Source organism: Coffea arabica, chromosome 7c (assembly GCF_036785885.1).
Source record: "Coffea arabica cultivar ET-39 chromosome 7c, Coffea Arabica ET-39 HiFi, whole genome shotgun sequence".
In the NCBI taxonomy this organism is placed as follows: domain Eukaryota; kingdom Viridiplantae; phylum Streptophyta; class Magnoliopsida; order Gentianales; family Rubiaceae; genus Coffea; species Coffea arabica.
The window spans coordinates 3,324,908-3,344,947 of NC_092322.1; the positions used below are offsets into that span (position 1 = coordinate 3,324,908).

Here is a 20,040-nt window from a genome sequence, read left to right on the forward strand (position 1 = left end):
AGTAAAGTTGAACTCCACTCTCCAGTCAGTTCCAATCTTTATGACCTTCATTATACTTGAGTTGGCAAAATAGGCAGTCACGTTCCTTAGATTTCAAAACACCTATTTATGATTTTTTCAGTAAAACGACAAATTTCACACTGAGAAACGACATATTATTAGGATGTATATCAAAATTTGCCAAAATGCCTCGGTCTACCATCAAGAGCACCCCATAGAAAAAAAAAAAGGAGACAAAAAAAAGAAAGAGAGAGAGAGAGAGAGAGGAAGAGGGATGGCTAGAGAATCTGGGCCCAGTTGGGCCGCAGACTCATTATTAACATTGAACAATGGGTGGCGGGACCATTAATCGTAGTGATAATGGGGAAATTCGGGCCGTAGGGGGGCATCATTCTTTGTATAACAGTAGCACCAGTTTATATGGCAGTGACGATGGCGAAATTCGGACCAATGTTTGAGACAATTCCATCATCGATTGTTACCAGCCAACGCTTCAGATGGGCCGGGGGCCTAGCGGTGGAAGTCCAATGATATGATGGAGAGCTTCTGAAATGATGATTGAAAGGTAGAAAGGGGCAAAAGTGGCACGCTTTCATCATCATCATCATTCGACAACTAAGCCACCTGCTGCTATAAAAAGTAAAAACTAAAAAGAAAGAATTCCCAAAACCTGATCGTGGCTTTGCTGATGATGCCAGCCATCTCTTTCTACTTGTGCTGTCCCTCACCTGCACGTGTTTTATCTATCTTAGTTCCCCCCAAGTAAAACCCAATCATGCCATGAAAAATGGCTATATGTCAAAACTTTGTAACAGTGAAGAATTCTTCAAAACTTTTAGTTCTATTTTTTTTTTCTCGCATTACAAAACCAAAAGTTGCCGGCTTTTGAAGGTTTCTCGCAGGTCAACTTTAGTAACGAAAAAGTCTGAGTTTCTCAGTCATCGGAAAAAGTAATACACTTTGATTCTTTAGTCATCATGCATCACTTTAGCCTCAGTTCCAAGAGAAAAAATAAAAAATAAAAAAACAGTAGTATAAACTCTTGTGTAGATATGGTTGTGCGAAGAAGTAAAAAGCCAAGTTTGTACTTCTTCTTCATGTGATGGACGGGAGGCAATTTTTGTTCCGGGAGTCACCTTCGGATTTCCCCATTAGCATTTGGGCATTTGGCACCATCTAATGTTTTTTTTTTTTTTTTGGTGTTTTGCCCTGGTGGTGGGGGATTACGAGGTCCTAGTAAAAAATGGATCCATGAACAGCAATTCAAAACATATCACATCTCAATTCTTTGACAACCGTGAAACACGAAGGAAGGAAGGATAGGAATGTGCACATTAGCTCAAGGTCAGATGGCATGCATATACAGCAGGAGTTGTAGACTAATTTAATGATTTTCAGACGCACTGGCCGAACCCTTTTATGAACTGTGCTTGCAAAGTCAATGCTCAACCACTGCTGCTGTAGTTAGGGGTGGGCAAAAAAATCTATCGATCCGAAAATTCAAAAAGAGGATATTGGATCCAATTTTTCTGAGCGGGACAGGTGCGGGTCGGGCACCCGTAAAAAAATGACCCGTCGATCCGAAAATTCGATGAACTTGATCCGATTCGATCTGAAAAATAGGATATTCGATCCGATTTTTCTAAGTGGGACAGATGCGAGTCTGGTACCTACAAAAAAACGGATACGGATACAAATCATGAAAATAAAAATTCACGGGTACCCGACCCGCAGAGTATATTATATAAATATTAAAAAATTAGGACTCATTTTATAATTTTATAATTTTTAATTCTAAGTATAAGTGAAGTGGCTCACAACCTCATATTCTAATCCCATATGATTCGCCTCTCCTTATCTTGTCTAAAAAAAAAATATTCTTGGTAAAGTCTGAACCAAATGAATAAAACAAAAAAAAATTTGTGAAATTCTATCATAAAAATTGTTCATCCTTTTAATCCTTTTTCATTTTTATTCTACCTCCATCGATCTTTCCTGCAAATTTTTCATCAATTCAATCAAAGATTTGTGTTTAGAACTCCAATTTTCTATTAGTTAGATAATTAAAATATTTTTGTCTTTCATTTATTTATTTATTTTATTGCAATTATGTCTCTTAAAATTGTCTCATTTTATTTTAGTGCAATAAATTTATTTTTCTTTTTCATCACCTTTAATGCCATAAGATCTATTCCAAAGATGTAAGAAAGTTGGAGAAAATTTTTTAAGATTATTTTGGTTATACTTTTTCCAAAAATTATTAACTCTGTTTAATTCTTTTCCGGACTTGATTCCACAGTCGGCTCATTTTAGATGCAGTCTTAACATCCTTAAGGAAGTTGGAAAAGTTACAAAATACTTATTATCCTTGTATTTGTTATGTTGTAGAAGGATGAAATGCGTGAGAATGGTGACGTGCTCAAAATTATCATGAAATTTCGTTTTGTCTATTATATATTATAATTCTAATATGTACTAAATTTATGAGATCGGTTTGATTATTGGATAAAATGTATGAGAATTATGATGTATGAATTTTGATTACAATATCTCTACCAATATTAATTGGAAAGCAGATTTTTTTTATTTAAAAACATGTTGATATTAAATGAAAAGCAAATTTTTTATTGGAAAATAAAAAATTTTTTTTAGGGGTGGATACCCTATGACCTGCCTCTTTTTTTCGGATATATGAAAACATTAGAAGTGGGTTAGGATCACAAAATAACTGATCCGATATATTATGATCGGTTCAACCAAATCATATTAGTGACGGATACTCGACCCATGCCCACCCCTAGCTGTAGCTCCCTCTTAGCGCTACGAGACTCTCAACTTTATCCATATATATATGGGTTAATATCAGAAACCTCCCTTGAGGTTTCTTCTAATCACATCTAGCACCCCTCATGTTTTTGAAATCACACTTAGCACCCCTGAAATGACAACTTTGGTATCTTGTCAGCCCCTCTATTTGAAAATGGTAGTAAAAAATGAATTGTAGGAGAGAGACTTTATTTTTGTTCCACTTTTACCCAAAGCCCAAAATGATTAGTGAATTTCAGAAGATAAAAATAGAAATAAATAGGCATATGATATTAATTTAGAAGCTGAGGGTGTAAAAGTGTAATAAAAAGAATGTTATAACTAATTATCAGAGATTTTGGTGATATAGAGATGCATAACTAATTATGGACCTGGGGCCGAAACGGTTGCACTCCGGAAGCTTGTGTGCATTTTGCACACGGTGTAATATCATTTGTACACGTTGTAACACTAGAATAATAGCGAGTAATTATACTACCTTTAACAGCAGTAACCGTCCCTGCCCCTTCTCCAAATCCCGTGTTAGCTATGCCTCTACCAGGCTTTTCTCTCCTTAGAGCACCCTGCAATGTAACAACTTCAAAATTGAGCATATAATTATCTAGCTCCCACAAGTTAGCTAATATTTTGTGATTATCAGGACAAATTTGGTCCCTTTTACATGTATACATAGTCAAGTAATTAACACCTAACGTGATGTATATTTTTGTAAATTGATTGTACCTCATAAATCACCCTGTGTAAAGTACTCACAGATAAGCAAGAACTACTCATACCAAGTAAAATTACACATCTACTATAGGGAGATGCACAAATTGATCAAAGGGCTAAATAACTATTCAAAATTTATGCATATACATGCACTACCTTTTATAGATATACACAGTCAAGTAACTAACATCTAACATAATGTACATTTTTGTAAACTGATTGTACCTCATATATCACCTCTTGTAAAGTACTCATAAACAAGTAAGGACTACTCATACAAGCAAAATTACACATCTACTATAAAAGGTAGTGCATAAGACAAGATCTAACATAAATTGATCAAAAGGCTAAATAACCATTCCAAATTATGCGTACCATTACACTACCTTTTATAGATATACATATTCAAATAACTAAGATCTAACATAGTGTACATATTTGTAAACTGATTGTACCTCATAAATCACCCCGTGTAAGGTGTTTATAGGCAAATTAATATTAGTCATATAGATAAAATTACATACCCATTGCAGCTTGCAAGGAGATGCACAAGTGGGTCAAAGTACCAATAACCATTCCAAATGTATGCATATCATTGCACTATGCATATTGTTGCGATGATTAAAAGTAAAGACTTCAGTTTCTAAAAGCATTACCCTGTGAGTAGAACTAGTATTGGTCCTTGTAGAGGTTCCTGGTTCTCTTTTGCATGTTCTTTTGTTGTGGCCAAATAAAACACACTTAGAGCATTTTAATGTGGTTGACCTTTGTGTATGAACTGATGCATGTTCTTCATCAGGTCCTCTTTTTCTGTTTTTCTTTGGTCTTCCTGGTGCCTTCCTACGTAGTGGTGGCAATAGTGTTTTTGTGAAAGCCCGTTTTTATGGTTATCATGGTTATAAATGCAGAAAATGGCGCTCAAATTGTGCGCCAAAACAATGGCATTTTTGTTATTTTCTGGTTTCAAATAATTTTTCTTATTCATTATTTTTTTCCAGCATTTCCCTGCTTAAAAATTTGCCTGGTGTTGATGATTTTTGGATAATTTCTCACCTTTTGATTAGGACAACCTGTCACATCCTACTGCCAGGGGTGCTAAGTGTGATTTCAAAAGCATGGAGGTACTATATGTGATTAGAAGAAACCTCAGGGGAGGTTTCTGATATTAACCCTATATATATATATATATATATTGACGCAGGCATTTCCAGACCGTTAAAGGGAGCAAGAACTGCCCGAAGGTTGAAGAAGCTATTGGCAGCAGCAAATGGAGGCTAAGATCAGCAATAAATCATTATTATTCAGACTCTGTTCTCTTCTCATGGCATCCCTATTTGCCGTCTCTGCTTCCTCTCAACTCAATGATCCTGGTCAGTGAAAGTAATTTCATTGCCAGATTTTTCCCCTCCTCTCCAGTTTTGTGTGGTTCCGTTGAATAGGGTTTCCTGTTTGTGGCTTGTTTTAGATTGGTACTTCTGGTTTCCCCTGTACGCATGTGGTTGCATCGTGAATTTGGTCAACGGACTGTCCAAATTTCCCAAGATGAGATTGAGAATAGTGGCTAAATTCTCACTTTCGCTTGGGATTTTCTTATTCATCAAACCGTCCATCGAAGATCTGGGAAATGGAACGGGTGCTGGACTCTGGTCTTTGGACATGCGGGAAAAGCTTGGCAGCGGGCTAGTCGTCGCCTCCATGTTTCTGAACTTGCAACTACCGTCTTCGAGACATCTACCAAAAGGCCAAGGAACAAAAGTTGCAAAACTTACTGAACACGGTAATCGCCAACTAAATAGTTTCATTTCATTTTACAAGCGCGCCCTCGGTTCTGCTGTTCCATGTTTTAACGAGGTTGTTGATTATCATTCTTAACAGGAATGCTCATACTGGTTGGGATTGGTTATGGTCTGTCCCTTCTGTGCCATCAGAAGAAGTTGAAGTTCTAATCGATGGAACCATCAGCTCAGATCCTCCCGTAATTTAACCAACCCAACATTTTGTTGGGTATTTTTACACGCTGTAAATAACATGATAACTTTTTTATGCTTTGCAACACCACCAAGTGATGGTATGAAGAATCACTCACTGTATTCTTCACTCGCTACAAGCAACGTTCCTTCAAATGTAGACTTTCGCATATAGCCTGAAATAGATAATGGACACGAGTAGAATGGTAGCAGCAGTCATCAAATACAGTTGATTCGAAAATTGCCAGTCTGATGTTTTATGACAAAAAAGCTTTCCAACTTTCTGTGCAGGCTGAGTAAGAGGAAAAGGGCCAGAATAAGTGCTCGAAATTGTCTGCTTTAAATTATCAGGGCAGATAAAATTTGCTATACCAGGATAAAAAAAAAAACCAAAAATTCTACAGGTGGAACTTAAGCGACGAGCTCAATGCTTTATGCCCATTTCTACAGTTACAGAAGCAGCAGATACAAATCAGAAAATTTGCCTTTAGCTTTCCTCCTCCCTTGACTTCTCATTTTGAAAAGTCAGAGGCTTCCCACCAGGGGCAGCGTAAGAACAATTAGCTGGTGAAGCATTTAGTATAAACGACCCCTGCAATTCGCAGCCCCGCACAGGCAAGGGGACCCTTCTCCCGGTAATAATTTATAGCGGTAATCATATGTCAATTCTTCACCCATGGCAATCTGCTCATAGAGTTTAGGAAAAAGGGTTACAGGAGTCTAACGAGAGGCATAGCATTACTAAGGATTGTTGCAGAACTTGTTAAGAAAAGCCGTTGTATAAGCTAAACAAAACATTCATGAAAATCCCAAAAATGACAAATTGTAGCGCAAAAAAGAGGTCAGTCCATGAAAAGGGAGTGGTCGGGACCAACAGGAAAACAATCATGTCATTAAAACGTCCCCATTTTCACAGGAAACTATAGTCCTCCATTAATATTTTTTCCCCTCATTCAAAGAAGTAACATCTCCATAATAAGTCACAAGTGAATGGAACATAATCACAGCCTATGATGCAAAACATAACTTTGCTTGCCCCAGCCATCAGAAAAACAAAGATAACCATCTTATGAATAAATCAAATGGTACTTACATCTCGACTGGCGTAGAGACCAATGTGTGCAAGCTGACAATCCATGCTTTCTACAATCACTTGGTGATTTACAAGATTTGGTGAGCAGCTAAGAGCAACAAGAGATGATAAGTGAGCCACAAGATGGTAAAGCAGCGAAACAACAACTTAGCCTTAAATAATAAATTGCTCCAAAGTACTACTTCTTAAGTCCTGCTTTTTCCAGATTTAAAGATGAATAACTTGGTACCCTGCAGCTAACATGGATCACAGGTCCTTAAAAGCGCTTAACCTAGAGAGCTCGAGGTTACAATTCATCTCTCTTCTACTCTACTACTGCTAAGGATCAAAGGGGGCCAGCAAAAAGCTTGGAAACTAAATCCCTGGAAACCGAAGCCCATGTTTCAATTCCTTGCCAAAAACGGGGGAAAAATCCTAATGGCATGAAGTACCAAATCTCCTTCAGACATATAAAACTCTACATTCAATATAATATTCCTTGAGATCAGGAAGTAGTAATTTCCACAATGGGAATAGATATAAAAGTGGTCAAGAAAAAGGAAAAATAGAATCAGATCATCCAAATCTCTTGCAGGTCCAACCCCTTAGCTACAACATAATTTTCCACAGCTAAGAAATCAAATGTCTTCCCTCACCTGTGATTAATATACCGTGAAACATTTCCATAATTTGTTGTATCAATCACAAAGGAGACCTGCCCTTCAGTCAATCTGCTTATGTCGTTTATTTGAGCATCAATTTCGTATAAAAATCTGCAACTATCATTTCCGTACCTGGTTCTCCAAATACAACAAAGTAATAAGAAAATTACAAAAGGCAAATAAACAAATGAAAAAAAAGGAAGATAGTGAAGATAAAGCTATCTGTTAAAGATTCAATTCAGGAATCAAACCTATTACGCCTCTCACTTGCTTCTTGCTCATATATGACCTCCCCAATATACTCGCATACAAAGGTGCCTCGCAGGATTGCTTCCCTTGCCCTAACTGCCCAACCCTGTAAACCCAAACAGCAACTTAGCTGATACTCCAAACAATCAGAATCAATGATGCGTTATACCTTCTTTTCTGTTTTGAATATTTCCAATTTCACTCGAATGCCATTCTGCAAAACCCGGTTCTGACAGGTTTTGCTGCAGCAGCACCTTTGATTGCACTCATAAACAAGGTAACCCTCCTGACAAATTAATCAAAAAAGGAAGATCAGCAATTACTAGCGCTTAGCAATCACATAGACTCTTCATTTGATCCCAGAGCACCTCAGTCCCATAACAAGGGTCAACTGTCAGTGATTTGACCTAAAAATGGAGCATTTACATTTAGGTTATCCCTACCAGAAACTACTCTAGAACTAAAAAGTAAGCATTTTCCCAAACTGTTGATGTTCAAAAGTTACAATTGCAAACTTTCTTGCATGCAACCTCCTATGCCTCATTTTTAAGCTGAAAAAGAACAAATTTAGAAACACACAGAGGTTTCTCATATAAGTCCAAAGCCAGTCATGCAAACACTCATACAACATGCCCAAGTCTCCATGTCTGAACCTCTTGTGAAGTTTATATCCTTCTATGGAAATTAGCAAACTGGCTTCTCCACGCACACCTATAGTAATACTTGAATCAGACTCAAGAGAAACATGCTCACTTAACCTGGGTTCCCAATTGTAAAATTGATATTTGCGCATGTGTGCCGATACATATCATAGTTAAACCTGATAACTTCTGAATTATCAAGATAGGAGTATAACTTGATATGTCTATCTGATCAGACAATCTAGTCTTAATCCATTTACTTCTACCTGATGAAACATGTCAAGTTAACAAAGGTCCACAAATCATGAAAAATTAGCATTGCCAAACTGAATTAAAACAAATTTTAACAACTCATCCTACTCTATTGCACTCAAAAGCAGGGGAGAAGAGGAAAATGCTAAAAGCATAAGGATAATAGCTAAATTCAACTCAGCAATTTCCAACTAGAAACAGCAGGGAAGGCATACAAGACACAATTATATAAATGCAGGTACTTATGGGGCATGAAACCAAAAATCAAGTACCTCCAAAATGATCCGACCTCTCTCATCATATGGGAAGCGGCCATGCATTGGTTTGCCATATATGTCTTTTGCATCTTCATAGTCATTATCAAAAAGGTAGACATGATCACAGGTTACAGGAGAGCAAATTGAATGAGCACAAGCACACCCCAACTGTGAACTCTGCCAACAGAGTATATAGATGAAAAGAGACAGTAAGTACACAAACTTATGTTTGTCCTGATGCGAGGCTTGCTGCAAGAAAAACACCAACTACACTAACAAAAGCAGAAGCATCACATAATTTCTTAGAAATTCGTTATAAGCAGAAACTAAATGTTTAGTGATGCGAAGTATCAATATTAAACACCATATCATCAGCACCAGATCTATATGCATCCAGAAATATACTTCTGAAATTAGTATAAAAGGATCCATGATAAAATGATCCAGTTATCTACTTTGTAATCAGAATAAAGGCCCTCAGGAAAACTCACAGTGCAAGGAAGTAAAATCCTCCAACGAATAGAAGTAACACTAGAACTTAATACATACTTTGGAGACCAACAGTCAAGCAGGCATCTTGAAACATACTTAAATATCGTCCTCTTTCCATTTTAAAGACCTACTTCATTTTTCCACACTTTTCTTAAATATCTCAAAGGTTAATTTTTCCACACTTTTCTTAAATATCTCAAAGGTTCACACTCACAAGAAATTTGAAAATGAGATAAGAGAATAAGTATGTTTGCCAACATACATAAATCATCAAAATCAGAAAGAAATTGAAAATTAAATTTCTAAAATTACCTCCACTTCAAGACCAATGGATTGATCAAGCAATGGTTTTGTAACATAAGTAAAGCTCTCCCATGGCAGAGAGTGTGCTGTAATTTGGCCATCAGAGCCATCCGGCATGATATGAAGAGAACCCAAAAGGTTTTCATCCACCACACAAGCTATTGGGACAGACTCCTTCCCAAAACTTATATCATCACACAAGATAATTCTCTCAGCAGAATCTTGGTTAAAATGTCTGGAGTCAATAACATAGTGACACTCATCCATCGTCCACTCACTGGACACAGGATTCAAAGGAACCAATGATCTAGATACAACTACATCATCCAAAAGAGGCACTGAAGAAGACAATTGATGTGCACTTTCAATCGGCCTACATCCTCTGAGACAAATAAACCCTTCTTGGTGCCAGTTGACTAAAATATTTTGCTCACTGCAGAGTTTTGCTGCTTTCAGGTATATTCGCTCCGGCAAGGTTCCATATTTTGCCGCTAATGAGGCTTGCAGGCTTACCTTGCAGCAAGCCAAGCGAGCAATTGATAAGATTTCTAAGTTACTTGGTCGTGGTTTTGTTCTTTTAATCTCTGAAAACAATACCTTTGCAACAGCTGAGCATTGAGAATCTGCCAGTCTACCAAGACTAGCTGCATCAGGCTGAACGGATTGGACATTAAACTTTGCTGCACTGACCAAACTCGTTGCCTGAATGTGTTTCTTCATGTTTTGAGCACTTCTGTTCCTAATCCTATATGACGCTGATCCTATACCTTTTCTAAACCCAGGTCGAGTGAGTCTTCCTGATTTCAGTTTTTGAGCATAGAGACGAAGGCCTCTCTTTGGGAGGCGAGGATCAGCAGGAGTTGGCCCCATATGAGCCGCTTGATGATGGCGGCCCAGATCAGGTAGCAAGTCAAACTTCAAGCCACAGAACCTGCAAATGTATTTCCGGATGCTAGACTGACTCTCCGGGTTCCGATCATCTACTGCATCTGACTTCTCTTGACTAGGATTCTGCAGAGTATCATCAACCACAGAAAGATTAAGCTGCTCAACAACACTTGATTGCTTGAAATTATTAGGATGAACTGATAGTACATGTGACCACAAATCCTCGGGATTCCCAAAATGGCTACTGCATGGAATACACTGGAAAAGCATACATTGTTCAACAAATTGCACCCGGTGCCTCTCCTGTACATGTGTTTCCAAGACTTTCTTATTGGTAAAAGAATCCAGACAGATAGCACAAACATAACCTCTAAACAGCCACTGAGCTTCTTTCTTATGATGGTCCATCCAGTGCGTACCAAGTGTTTGATCATCAAGAAAATTTTCAGAACAAAGTTTGCACTTTATACTGTTCTCATTGTTTTGATCATTTTCTACTACCACTGGGACTGTGACAGGTTCATCAAGAGAGGTGGAAGCCTGCAAATTTTCCTTCACGCTGAAGCCCCACAGGCTTTCCAACCTTGCCTTTTCACTGCAGACTAACTTCAGTAAGAACTGCCCAACTCTAACATCTTTAGAAGCTTCAGATAAGACCCACTGAAATTGGACTTCCTTAGGAACAGGGTTCCTCAGAGACAGTATACTTTTAAACAACCTATAAAAGAGTTCACAAGCCTGGTGTAAATTCAACTTTTGCTCCATTAAACGGCAGTCTTTCAGGAGTTCCATGAAAACTTCCTTTGAAATTATCCGACTCTTGCCATTCCTAGCACGTTTTAACCAGCTAGGAATATGTTTTTCACAGTACAAAGAATGTCGTTTTGGACTTTCTTGGCAAGGTTCGAAGCCATCCTGAGACCATAAACCTATGCAGTGAGCCATCTCCTGGATGCTATAATCTTCCCATGGTTGCTCAGGCAAAGCAAGTGAACAGCTTCTGTCGAAGGCTCCTCCACCGATGACTTGGATAGGCTTTACATGCAAAGGAGCTTCATTTCCTCCAGATATTACAATTTCTTTGCAATCTGTGGTTTCTGATCTCATTGAACTCTCTTCATGCTTTCTTTTGAGCCTATTCTCAGGCAAACTTGAGGTGATACCTTGGTCATCTTTTGGTCTATGTTTCTTGCAAAAAGAAGAACCAAGCAAAGAGCGATGTTTACATTTAGTGCCAAGGACTGTAGTACCTTCACACATAGGTGAATCTACAGGTGTAGCTGATTCAATTTTTGATAAGCTGCCAGAAAAACGGGAGGTTAAATGCACACAACAATAAACATCACCTTCATTCGCCCATCTTACACATCGCCTTCCTTTATGTTCAATGAAAGCTATGCATTGGCGACTCTTACCAACGGCATCTGAAGAACTTACACAAATAGCACCACTTTCAGGGGTCAGTTCCACATTTTTCAACTGCATGACATCAGAATTTCCAGTTTCAACAACAATCTCACCCCATCTATCGGCAACAGTACCTGGGGAGATAGGTTGAGCAGTCGCCTCCACAGATACTGAATCTTTAGATGGCTCAGAATCCAATGATGCAGTGTTATTGAGATCACCATTGAAAAAAGCAGAGTCAATTTCAACTGCAACGTCCTGATGTGAACTCTGAATAACCTGTGCTTGTGAACCATGCATTTCAGCACGACGAACTTCGAGTTTAGGCCTCTTTCTGCTCATTTGAATCCCCACTGTCAATGGACTATCATTGCTGGGTTGCTCAAGATCACCACCACTTGAAATTGGATTTGACATTGAAAACCATTTCATCACCTCATGTTTCCAGGTCCTCCACTCAGTGCTCAAGTCAAGCTGTGCCGTTGCATTTGAAAGCGAGTGCACTTCATCCCAAACAATCGATTCAACCAATTCCTGAAGCAGAAAGATGGTAACCATGGAATGTTGTTACGAAGCAAGTTTCAAACTTCAATCAGTATTACTGTTGCAAGTAAACAAATAGATACATCCCTGTTGAGTTTCAAATTGGAAAATAAATATTTAGAGGGAAAAAAAAAGACAATGAAGAAGGCCATGACATATATGCAAATAAAGCCAGGCGTCATGAGTTTAGAGCATTCAGGTAGACAGTGAACAGAATTCCCATTCAGCTAAGTATAACTCACGGTTTTGCACCATTTCATCTTTGGAGGAGATGCAAGGCATTTGAGAGGGATTTATGCTAACATCATCACAAGTTTTGTCTAAACAAATTTTTGAAGCACTATAGGCCAAGACTAAAACTCAAAATGCAAGAAATTGACCAGAATAACAGGATAACAGAGCATTTATTATTAAGAAGCTAATTCTTTTTTCTTTAAAACGAAAATGACAAGTGTTTTTGGAAACAACTATGTGCCTTCTCGAAAAATAAGACATTGCTGCACAGACTAGCACCACAAGGTAGGAACCTACCTCCTTCAATATTTCAACACATTCGGCGCTATTTGCATTCTGACATCGTTGTATCCAAGATGGCAGAGAGTGTTGCAGCCAATCTGCGTTGATGCAGCACTGCAGTATCATCTGAGACAGTAAAAGCGTAGCCTTTGCATCAGTCTAAAACAACAAAAACAAAGTCCGCACAATAACAGAGCTCAATGTTCATCCTCCACATTAAGCATCTCACATATTCTGGCTCTACAGCATAGCACAAGAGTGGAAGGGTAGATCAGCCAAAGTGACTTTTACAACACCAACATGTCAATCTTTTTCCTCTTGGGCCATAACAAACCAAAAGGAAAATCAATTTACATCTTCTTGAGAACCTTAAACAAAAATGAGAGTCTAGGTTCACAAAATCAGGAAGCATCAGAACAAAGCATATAACCCTGGAAATGTTGTTGACATGTATAGTATGAATCCCCATGACAGTAACTAATCCACAATAATCAGTTCAATCAGGTCTGCTGGATCACTGTCCAACAATCAAGTTAATAGTTCAACTGCTGGAAAGCAGAGCAGCATATCCATACCAAAGGCAAAAATTCCCAGTTTATGTAACAACATGCGTGGAATTCTGAGACAGATGCATGGAAACTAACAAAGTGCATATCCGACAAGCATCAGATGAATGTATGGAATTGTCAGGGTACAATTACAAGAAATAAAACTTGATCTGCAAGATCTGCAGTGCTTGAAAGCACAAGACCTTCCCTTTGTGTGTGTGAAAACATCTACAAGTGATTGGACATGTGTGTGTGTGAGAGAGAGAGAGAGAGACAGAGACATAAAAACAAGTTTCACATCTTTCAAACTAACCACAAGGGGTACGTTTCTTACATTTTGAAGTTTCAAAAGCATCTTGCCGAGGTCGCTATAATTCTTACAGCGGGAAGCCTCCAGAGCAAATTCCTTCCAGGCCGCCACATTGCGAGCAGTCTCAATGAGAGCCTGATATAACTTGAAAGGATCAAATTACAAGCAGAAACTGAGGAAGATCAACAGTAATACGAGGGAAAAAAGCTAACATGTAAGTGCATATGGACAAACTAACCTCACTGTGCAGCTGATCAAGTATACTCAACATGCTGACAGCAAGCTTTTGCATAACAAAACGACGTGCAAGAGTCAGATCTTTTACCATTTTCATTCCAACCTTGTGTGTCTTATATGCAATGGGCTCTGGAAATTCATTCATTGGACGAACAAGTAGCTCATCTGCCCAAGAATAGTTTCTTGTCCGGGGAAAGAATATTACAAGATACTTTTTCCTATCATGAGTTGGCTTGGCTTTCAAAGTTGATAAGGGCCAATCCGCTCTTGCACATCTAATTCCTGCCTGCCACTTCCCTCTCCACTACAGGTGGAAAAAACACAAAATAATCTATACTAAGTAAAAAAATCGAAATAAGTATAATGGAAATAGGATTCTACCTTGAAATGAAATATGTTTCGCAGTAAACAAAGCAAACTCGTCAATTCAATAAAAATGAATTCTTGTTTTAATTGAATTGAGTAAAATAAAAAGTTATGGTATGGATGACTTGACAATTCCAATTCTAATCGAGCAATCCGGTATATTTTCCACATTCATAGGAGTGTGTCTATGTTTCTTCTTTACGAATATGATATTTTTTGGACATTTCTAATAATATCAAGTCTTATTCCTATTTTGGCATTTTTAATTTCTGGAATTTTAGCCCCGATTAGCAAAGGGCTAAACCATACCCTCGAGATATAACTTCACAGAACTCCATAACATTTCATACAGACATGAGCATAGCGATGTTCTTAATGACGACTAATAACTTAAATATAAGGCACAGCCAAAAAAATTGTAGATAAGAAATAAGCACAGAAATTGCTTCTCCATTCAATTTTACCGTGTCCTCTTTTGTCAGATGCAAGTCCTAGAGTAGCATGGAAGCAACTTGAAATGACCATGAGGTAACACACCTTTTTCCCTTCAAAGTTGCAAATGTAGCAACTTAATGAAAGATTCTCATTCAAACAAAAAAGATATTAACAGAACCTTAGATGATCACCAACAAAACAGCTTAGATCAAAAGATCTAAGAATTAATGGTTAAAAAGTAAACTAAAGCACCAAAACAAGTTCCATTTAAAAATTCAAATAGTAAGGTCTTAACAGTTGACTTCTACCAGGTCCAAATCAATGAGAAGTTTAAAATATTGTGTACTTCAACCTATGCCCTAAATTGACACTAGTTATGATTTTAGGATAATTTTCTTTTATTTGACACCATTACCAACAGCTACAAATCCCCTAGGATAATCCAAAAAAAATTCTATATCCACATCCCTGCATATAAGAACTAAACTCATTCCATTAACTTTTATTTCCTGTTTTGATGGATCCAAATGCCCAAACTAATTGTATATGTTTTGAGAGAAATATCAACAGAAACTGTATGGCTCCAAGACTTAAATCTCCTTAAATAAAATAAGCAATTACCTTCACCCATACAGCTAAACACTCATCTCTTTCGTGCCATTTTGATTCCGAAGGCGAGAGTCCTGGCTCTTGATCTCCACTCGGTTGTCCCCTTTCATATGTATCTAGACAAGTTTCCATCATGTGGTCCTGAGCAATAGACTTCTCATCTTCGGAATCATGAGAATCAAAAGAGAACTTCTGGCCATCTATCTCATATGCATAATATGCATCTCCATTATTATTAACTTCTGAAGCAGGCAGTCCCTCAAGACTCCATTTACTTCCATCCTCCCTCTCCTCCAGAGGCCCTTCCAAATTAATCTCTAGGTCATCTACTTTAAACTCTGTCACCTGAACTTCTTCAGGACATTCTACACTGTTTGATTCTCCAGCAAACATAAAGGAGGTTCCAGAACCCTGGTCAGGACAATCAGAGTCTGCAGTGTAGCTTACACCAGAACAAGGAAGGACTTCCATGACTCTAGACGATGATATTTGAGCCCATGTGGCACCTATAGCATCATGTATTTCCACTAACTTCACATACTAAGCAAACACAATAGCTGGCATCAGCAGGATCAAAACTGGAAGTTCAGCCTCACAAGTCAAATAGGTTTAGTTAGTACGTGCTAAGCAATTAATAGAAGTGCTCAATTCATGTAATAAATGATCATGTAAAGTCATCAATGCCAATTCTTCCACAGGAAAACTATTGCATTACTTTAAATAAAAACTTAAAAAGTGTTTCCATACATTGGACAAAACAACTGCACACCAATTACAACTTTGACGACATGGGAAAGAAGGTAACACATTGACGCTGGGCATCATCACACCAACATGCATGAAGAATTGACGTACACAAAGTTGAATGTATCCTTAAATCAAACTAATCATGCCAAAAACAACTTGTTGCTACATGACATGAATAAGAAAAGACAACAAATATTTGATTTTATTCTTCAACCATCATGAAGAAGTCGGCAGGCTCGGGATAGCAAGAAACCAGGGGGAGGGGTGGTTGGGAGTTGGGAAAAAAGAACAAAAATAAATTAAAGAATGGCAACCCAAGTATTTGGAATGAAGGAAAAGATTTCCTGTGTTTTGCTCCAGACAACGGTAGCTGGACACAGTTTTCAAATAACCGTCGATATCAATCTGTTCTAGTTTTTTTTCCCCAATGATTTCGAATCAAATAAACTAAAAAAGGAAATCTGTGTAAGCTTCCCTTGAAGCTCACTTTCCCAAAATAATAATGTAGTCAAGAAGCCCAAACAACTAATTTCTTATATTTGTCTTCTTTCCTTATGCACTTTTGAAACTCAAGGCTTCTATCTTCATACAGGGATGTGAAGTAAGCTTGGCAGAATGATCTACTAAGTTCAGGTTAATACAAACTAGTTCAACTTCAAAAGAAGGCACCACTATAAACGTGCTAACAGTCAGATTGTAGCTGTCAGTAGTATAAAAAACATAACCAGATGCAATACCACAATATCAGCATTCTTTTTCTTAAACTATCAATTAAATCTCATGCCTAATCAATTAATGTTAATAAGACAGGAAAATCATTGCCCAAGACCATGGAAACTTATCAAGCCTTTTAACAGACAGCATACTGAAACTAATTAAAATCATAAACAGTTCATAGAGAGAACTGACTTACAATTTTGAGATTCAGTACTAGAATCAATTGCATGTAAGTAGATGACCACTTAAAACAACTTTATCACCCTCAACCAAAACCAGATTCACATGCCAGCACCTTAACCTATGTCCAAATGGCAAACCCCACCTCTGGTAATGACTCATTGAGTAAAAATATTTTCCATAAGCTCATGCCATCAAATTTAAGATTTCATCTTCCATAAGCTCATAATTTCTTTGCAAGTTTCATTCCAATCATCACCAAGAATCAATGTCATTTCAAAAATACAATAGCCATAATTACCAAACTTCGTAATTCACATTATGAAAGTATTCTTCCTGTGATCAGACGTGGTACCATCAGAAGATTGTAGAACCTCAAACCTCTGCTGAAAGATCAAATTTTTTTCTTCTACAACTAGATTTGTAAGTTAACCATCCAATTTTGATAATGACATGTCAAACCATTTCTTTGAAGAGGGGTTGGCCCATGGGGAAAAAATGTACAAAATATTAAACCAAGCCTAAAGGCTTTCAATAAGTTCATCAAATCATCTTCATGTTGTGGCGTGCATACTGCCACATAAATGCATAGAAATTAATTCAGCTCACAACTTACAAGTCAACAAGTAAAAATTCCTTGCAACAAGCAACTAGATGCCATCCATCATTCTGATAATAGAATAATTACTACTAAAGGAACATTAATCAAGTCCACCATGAGCGAGGCTTAACTGATTCTTTTTTTCTTATGTGCTAACAATCAACAAAATTCATAAGAGTCTGCTAGATTTGAGGCTATATACGAATTGAGTCTTATTCATTTATTTTTTGCAGCTTTTCATCTTAGTTCAAGCCCTCCTCATGGCAATGACAACTCGGTTGACATATTCAAGCTCGGTGCAGATATTTTAAGTTGCTTCAGCCCTGCCCTAATAGTTCTAGAGAACACCTATGCAGGGATGCAATCAATTACTTTAAGCATAAATTCATATCAGCATACAAGTTCACACAGGTCATTCAGGCTTCCATAGCACTGTGCAAAAAATTTGGTTCTATGTCCCAATCCCAGGTCACCATGCATTACATTATACCAAAGAAAGTTTATATCAGGCACTAATTAAATATTTTTACTTAAAAAATAAAAAAAAAATCACAGAACCAAAAATCTAGAGGCTTGATCAATATCTAGCTCAGACTAAAAGCTAACACTTAATGAGTTAAACAAAAAACTGATGAGCAAACTTTACTTCAAAGTCTTGTTTCAGATTTTCAATCATTATCTAGAACATTTTCTTACAATCAAGTACTCTCTTATCAGTAAAAACAAATTATAAATAGAAATACTCATCAGCTGCACCCCAAGAAACAGTACCAAGAAAATAAATAAATAAACAAATAAAACTGTTGTGCCACGCGTAATTTTGCTGAATTTACTCCAGAATCATACTGAAAAAACTCCATCACAAAGATCAGTAAATAATAATTTGCTTTTGTCCCAACATACACGTCATAAAACCCCTGCTAATCCCACATCAAACTAACAGACGATTTATAACATGTTTATTCTCAGTAAATAAATGATTACAGGCTTCAAAATTTGATCTTTCTTTCTCTTCCATACAAAACTGCAATCTTTAGCATAGATTCGCAGGGAAGCCACACATACATTCACATATAACACATATAAGAGGAGAAAATGGTAAATTAATTTCAGCTTAGGGCAGGCCCCTCCATTACACACAAAGACTGCAGCTTTTCCCAAACAGCAGCAACTGAATCAACAATGCGTACTATTGAAGCCCTTACTACAATTTGTTACCAACCATAAAATCCCCAAATCCAAAACCTCAAGAATTGAAACCCTAGATTACAATTGACCAAATTGTCAGCATAACATCCTGGAGAAACATTGGAAGGAGAGTCGAATCAAGATTCAATTTTTTGTTCACAAGGATCAGCAATGTGCAAAACATGGCTAGACAAATAGTGGGTCCAATTTAAAATCCATGCCCTGAAATTCTTGGAGCGAATGCGGTCGATAAATTAGAGAAGAAAATCGAACCAAAAGAAAAGGGTCGTTTTCCACATCTTGGATTTCTATAAAGCCTAACCCATTTTGGGTAGGTCACGACTCACAAGACATGGCCACAAAATATTTGCTGTACAACAATTATTGTTGTTACATACACAAGAGTGGCGTATGCATATCTTCGACCTCTATAGCGGGGTGACATGCAGGCCTAAAGAAGCTATACAAGTAAAAGATTGGCAGGAAAAAAGAAAGGTGGCAACGGTAATGGTAATGTACCTTGACACAGAAGATCCCTTTATTATATCTGCAGTAGTAGGATTTGTAATGGGGGGATTTTTATTTATGCGATTGACAAATTAAAAAAAAAAAATTTGTATCTAGTGGTGGTAAGGAAATAGATAGATATGGATGGTAAAATTGGTGAGGGTGACCAGATTTTTTAAGATTAGAGGAACGTGATGAATGGACATGTACCAGGTCCAATTTTTTGGAAATTGGAAGGGAATAAATCGAAGCTATTGTACAGCAGAAAGCGATAAAAAGATTAAAAGACCAGAGGGTGTCGAGGCTGGAGGGGGTACGAAGAAAGTGGCCTGGGGTAATGGTGTTATTAGTCTTTAAATTATAAACCTAGGGGAAGATTTTGTTGTTATGGGAAGGTTGGGGATATGGGTGGGTGGGCTATTGGGCTGGGGTGGGGGTTGGGGTTGCGGGGGAGACGATGTGCGATTCCATAGGCAAGGGCTTAGTCAGAGTAGTTCTGTAACGTGGCGTGGGTCTGTGCCCCTTTCTTGAATTTTTCTTTCTTTATTTCTTTTTTTTTCAAAGACCCTTTTCTTGAATTTTGCAGCATCCCTGGTTTTTCAATCTTTGTTATCTTCTTCTCTTCTTCTTTTCTAAAAGCGCCAAGGAAGGTGAAAGGTTGCATTTCAATTTGACCCTACAAAAAATCTAGAAATTTTATTTCTGCGCATTTTTTATTTTTCATTCAAGTTAGAAGAAACTCTATCCCTTACATAGGTAAAGAAAAGAGAATTAAGAGATTGAGTTCCAAATATATTCTTTTAATAATT

The 20,040-nt window shown here is 37.5% G+C and overlaps 2 protein-coding genes across 8 annotated transcripts; one reads left to right on the forward strand and one right to left on the reverse strand.

The window, feature by feature from the left end:
- Positions 1-4,747: 4,747 nt before the first annotated feature.
- On the forward strand, positions 4,748-5,783 carry LOC140010382 (uncharacterized). Its single transcript, XM_072057188.1, has 3 exons — positions 4,748-4,907; positions 5,003-5,314; positions 5,413-5,783. The coding sequence occupies exons 1-3, from the start codon at positions 4,805-4,807 to the stop codon at positions 5,481-5,483; spliced, it is 486 nt and encodes a 161-aa protein (XP_071913289.1). The 5' UTR covers positions 4,748-4,804; the 3' UTR covers positions 5,484-5,783.
- Positions 5,709-19,579, reverse strand: LOC140004094 (histone-lysine N-methyltransferase SUVR5-like). Of its 7 annotated transcripts, none has more exons than XM_072057184.1 (12): positions 19,244-19,379; positions 15,304-15,831; positions 13,883-14,185; positions 13,669-13,779; positions 12,802-12,912; positions 9,442-12,261; positions 8,653-8,814; positions 7,657-7,773; positions 7,490-7,593; positions 7,233-7,370; positions 6,598-6,685; positions 5,709-6,188 (listed from the first exon to the last, which is right to left on the reverse strand). In XM_072057184.1, exons 2-12 carry the CDS (start codon positions 15,760-15,762, stop codon positions 6,081-6,083), a joined length of 4,521 nt encoding a protein of 1,506 aa, XP_071913285.1. In that variant the 5' UTR covers positions 15,763-15,831; positions 19,244-19,379; the 3' UTR covers positions 5,709-6,080. The 7 variants fall into 7 exon arrangements, with proteins under 7 accessions (XP_071913285.1, XP_071913287.1, XP_071913288.1 ...); XM_072057182.1 differs by having other exon boundaries at positions 5,826-6,188; positions 15,304-15,869; positions 19,244-19,383; XM_072057183.1 differs by lacking the exon at positions 19,244-19,379 and adding an exon at positions 19,123-19,216 and having other exon boundaries at positions 5,826-6,188; positions 15,304-15,869.
- Positions 19,580-20,040: the final 461 nt, after the last annotated feature.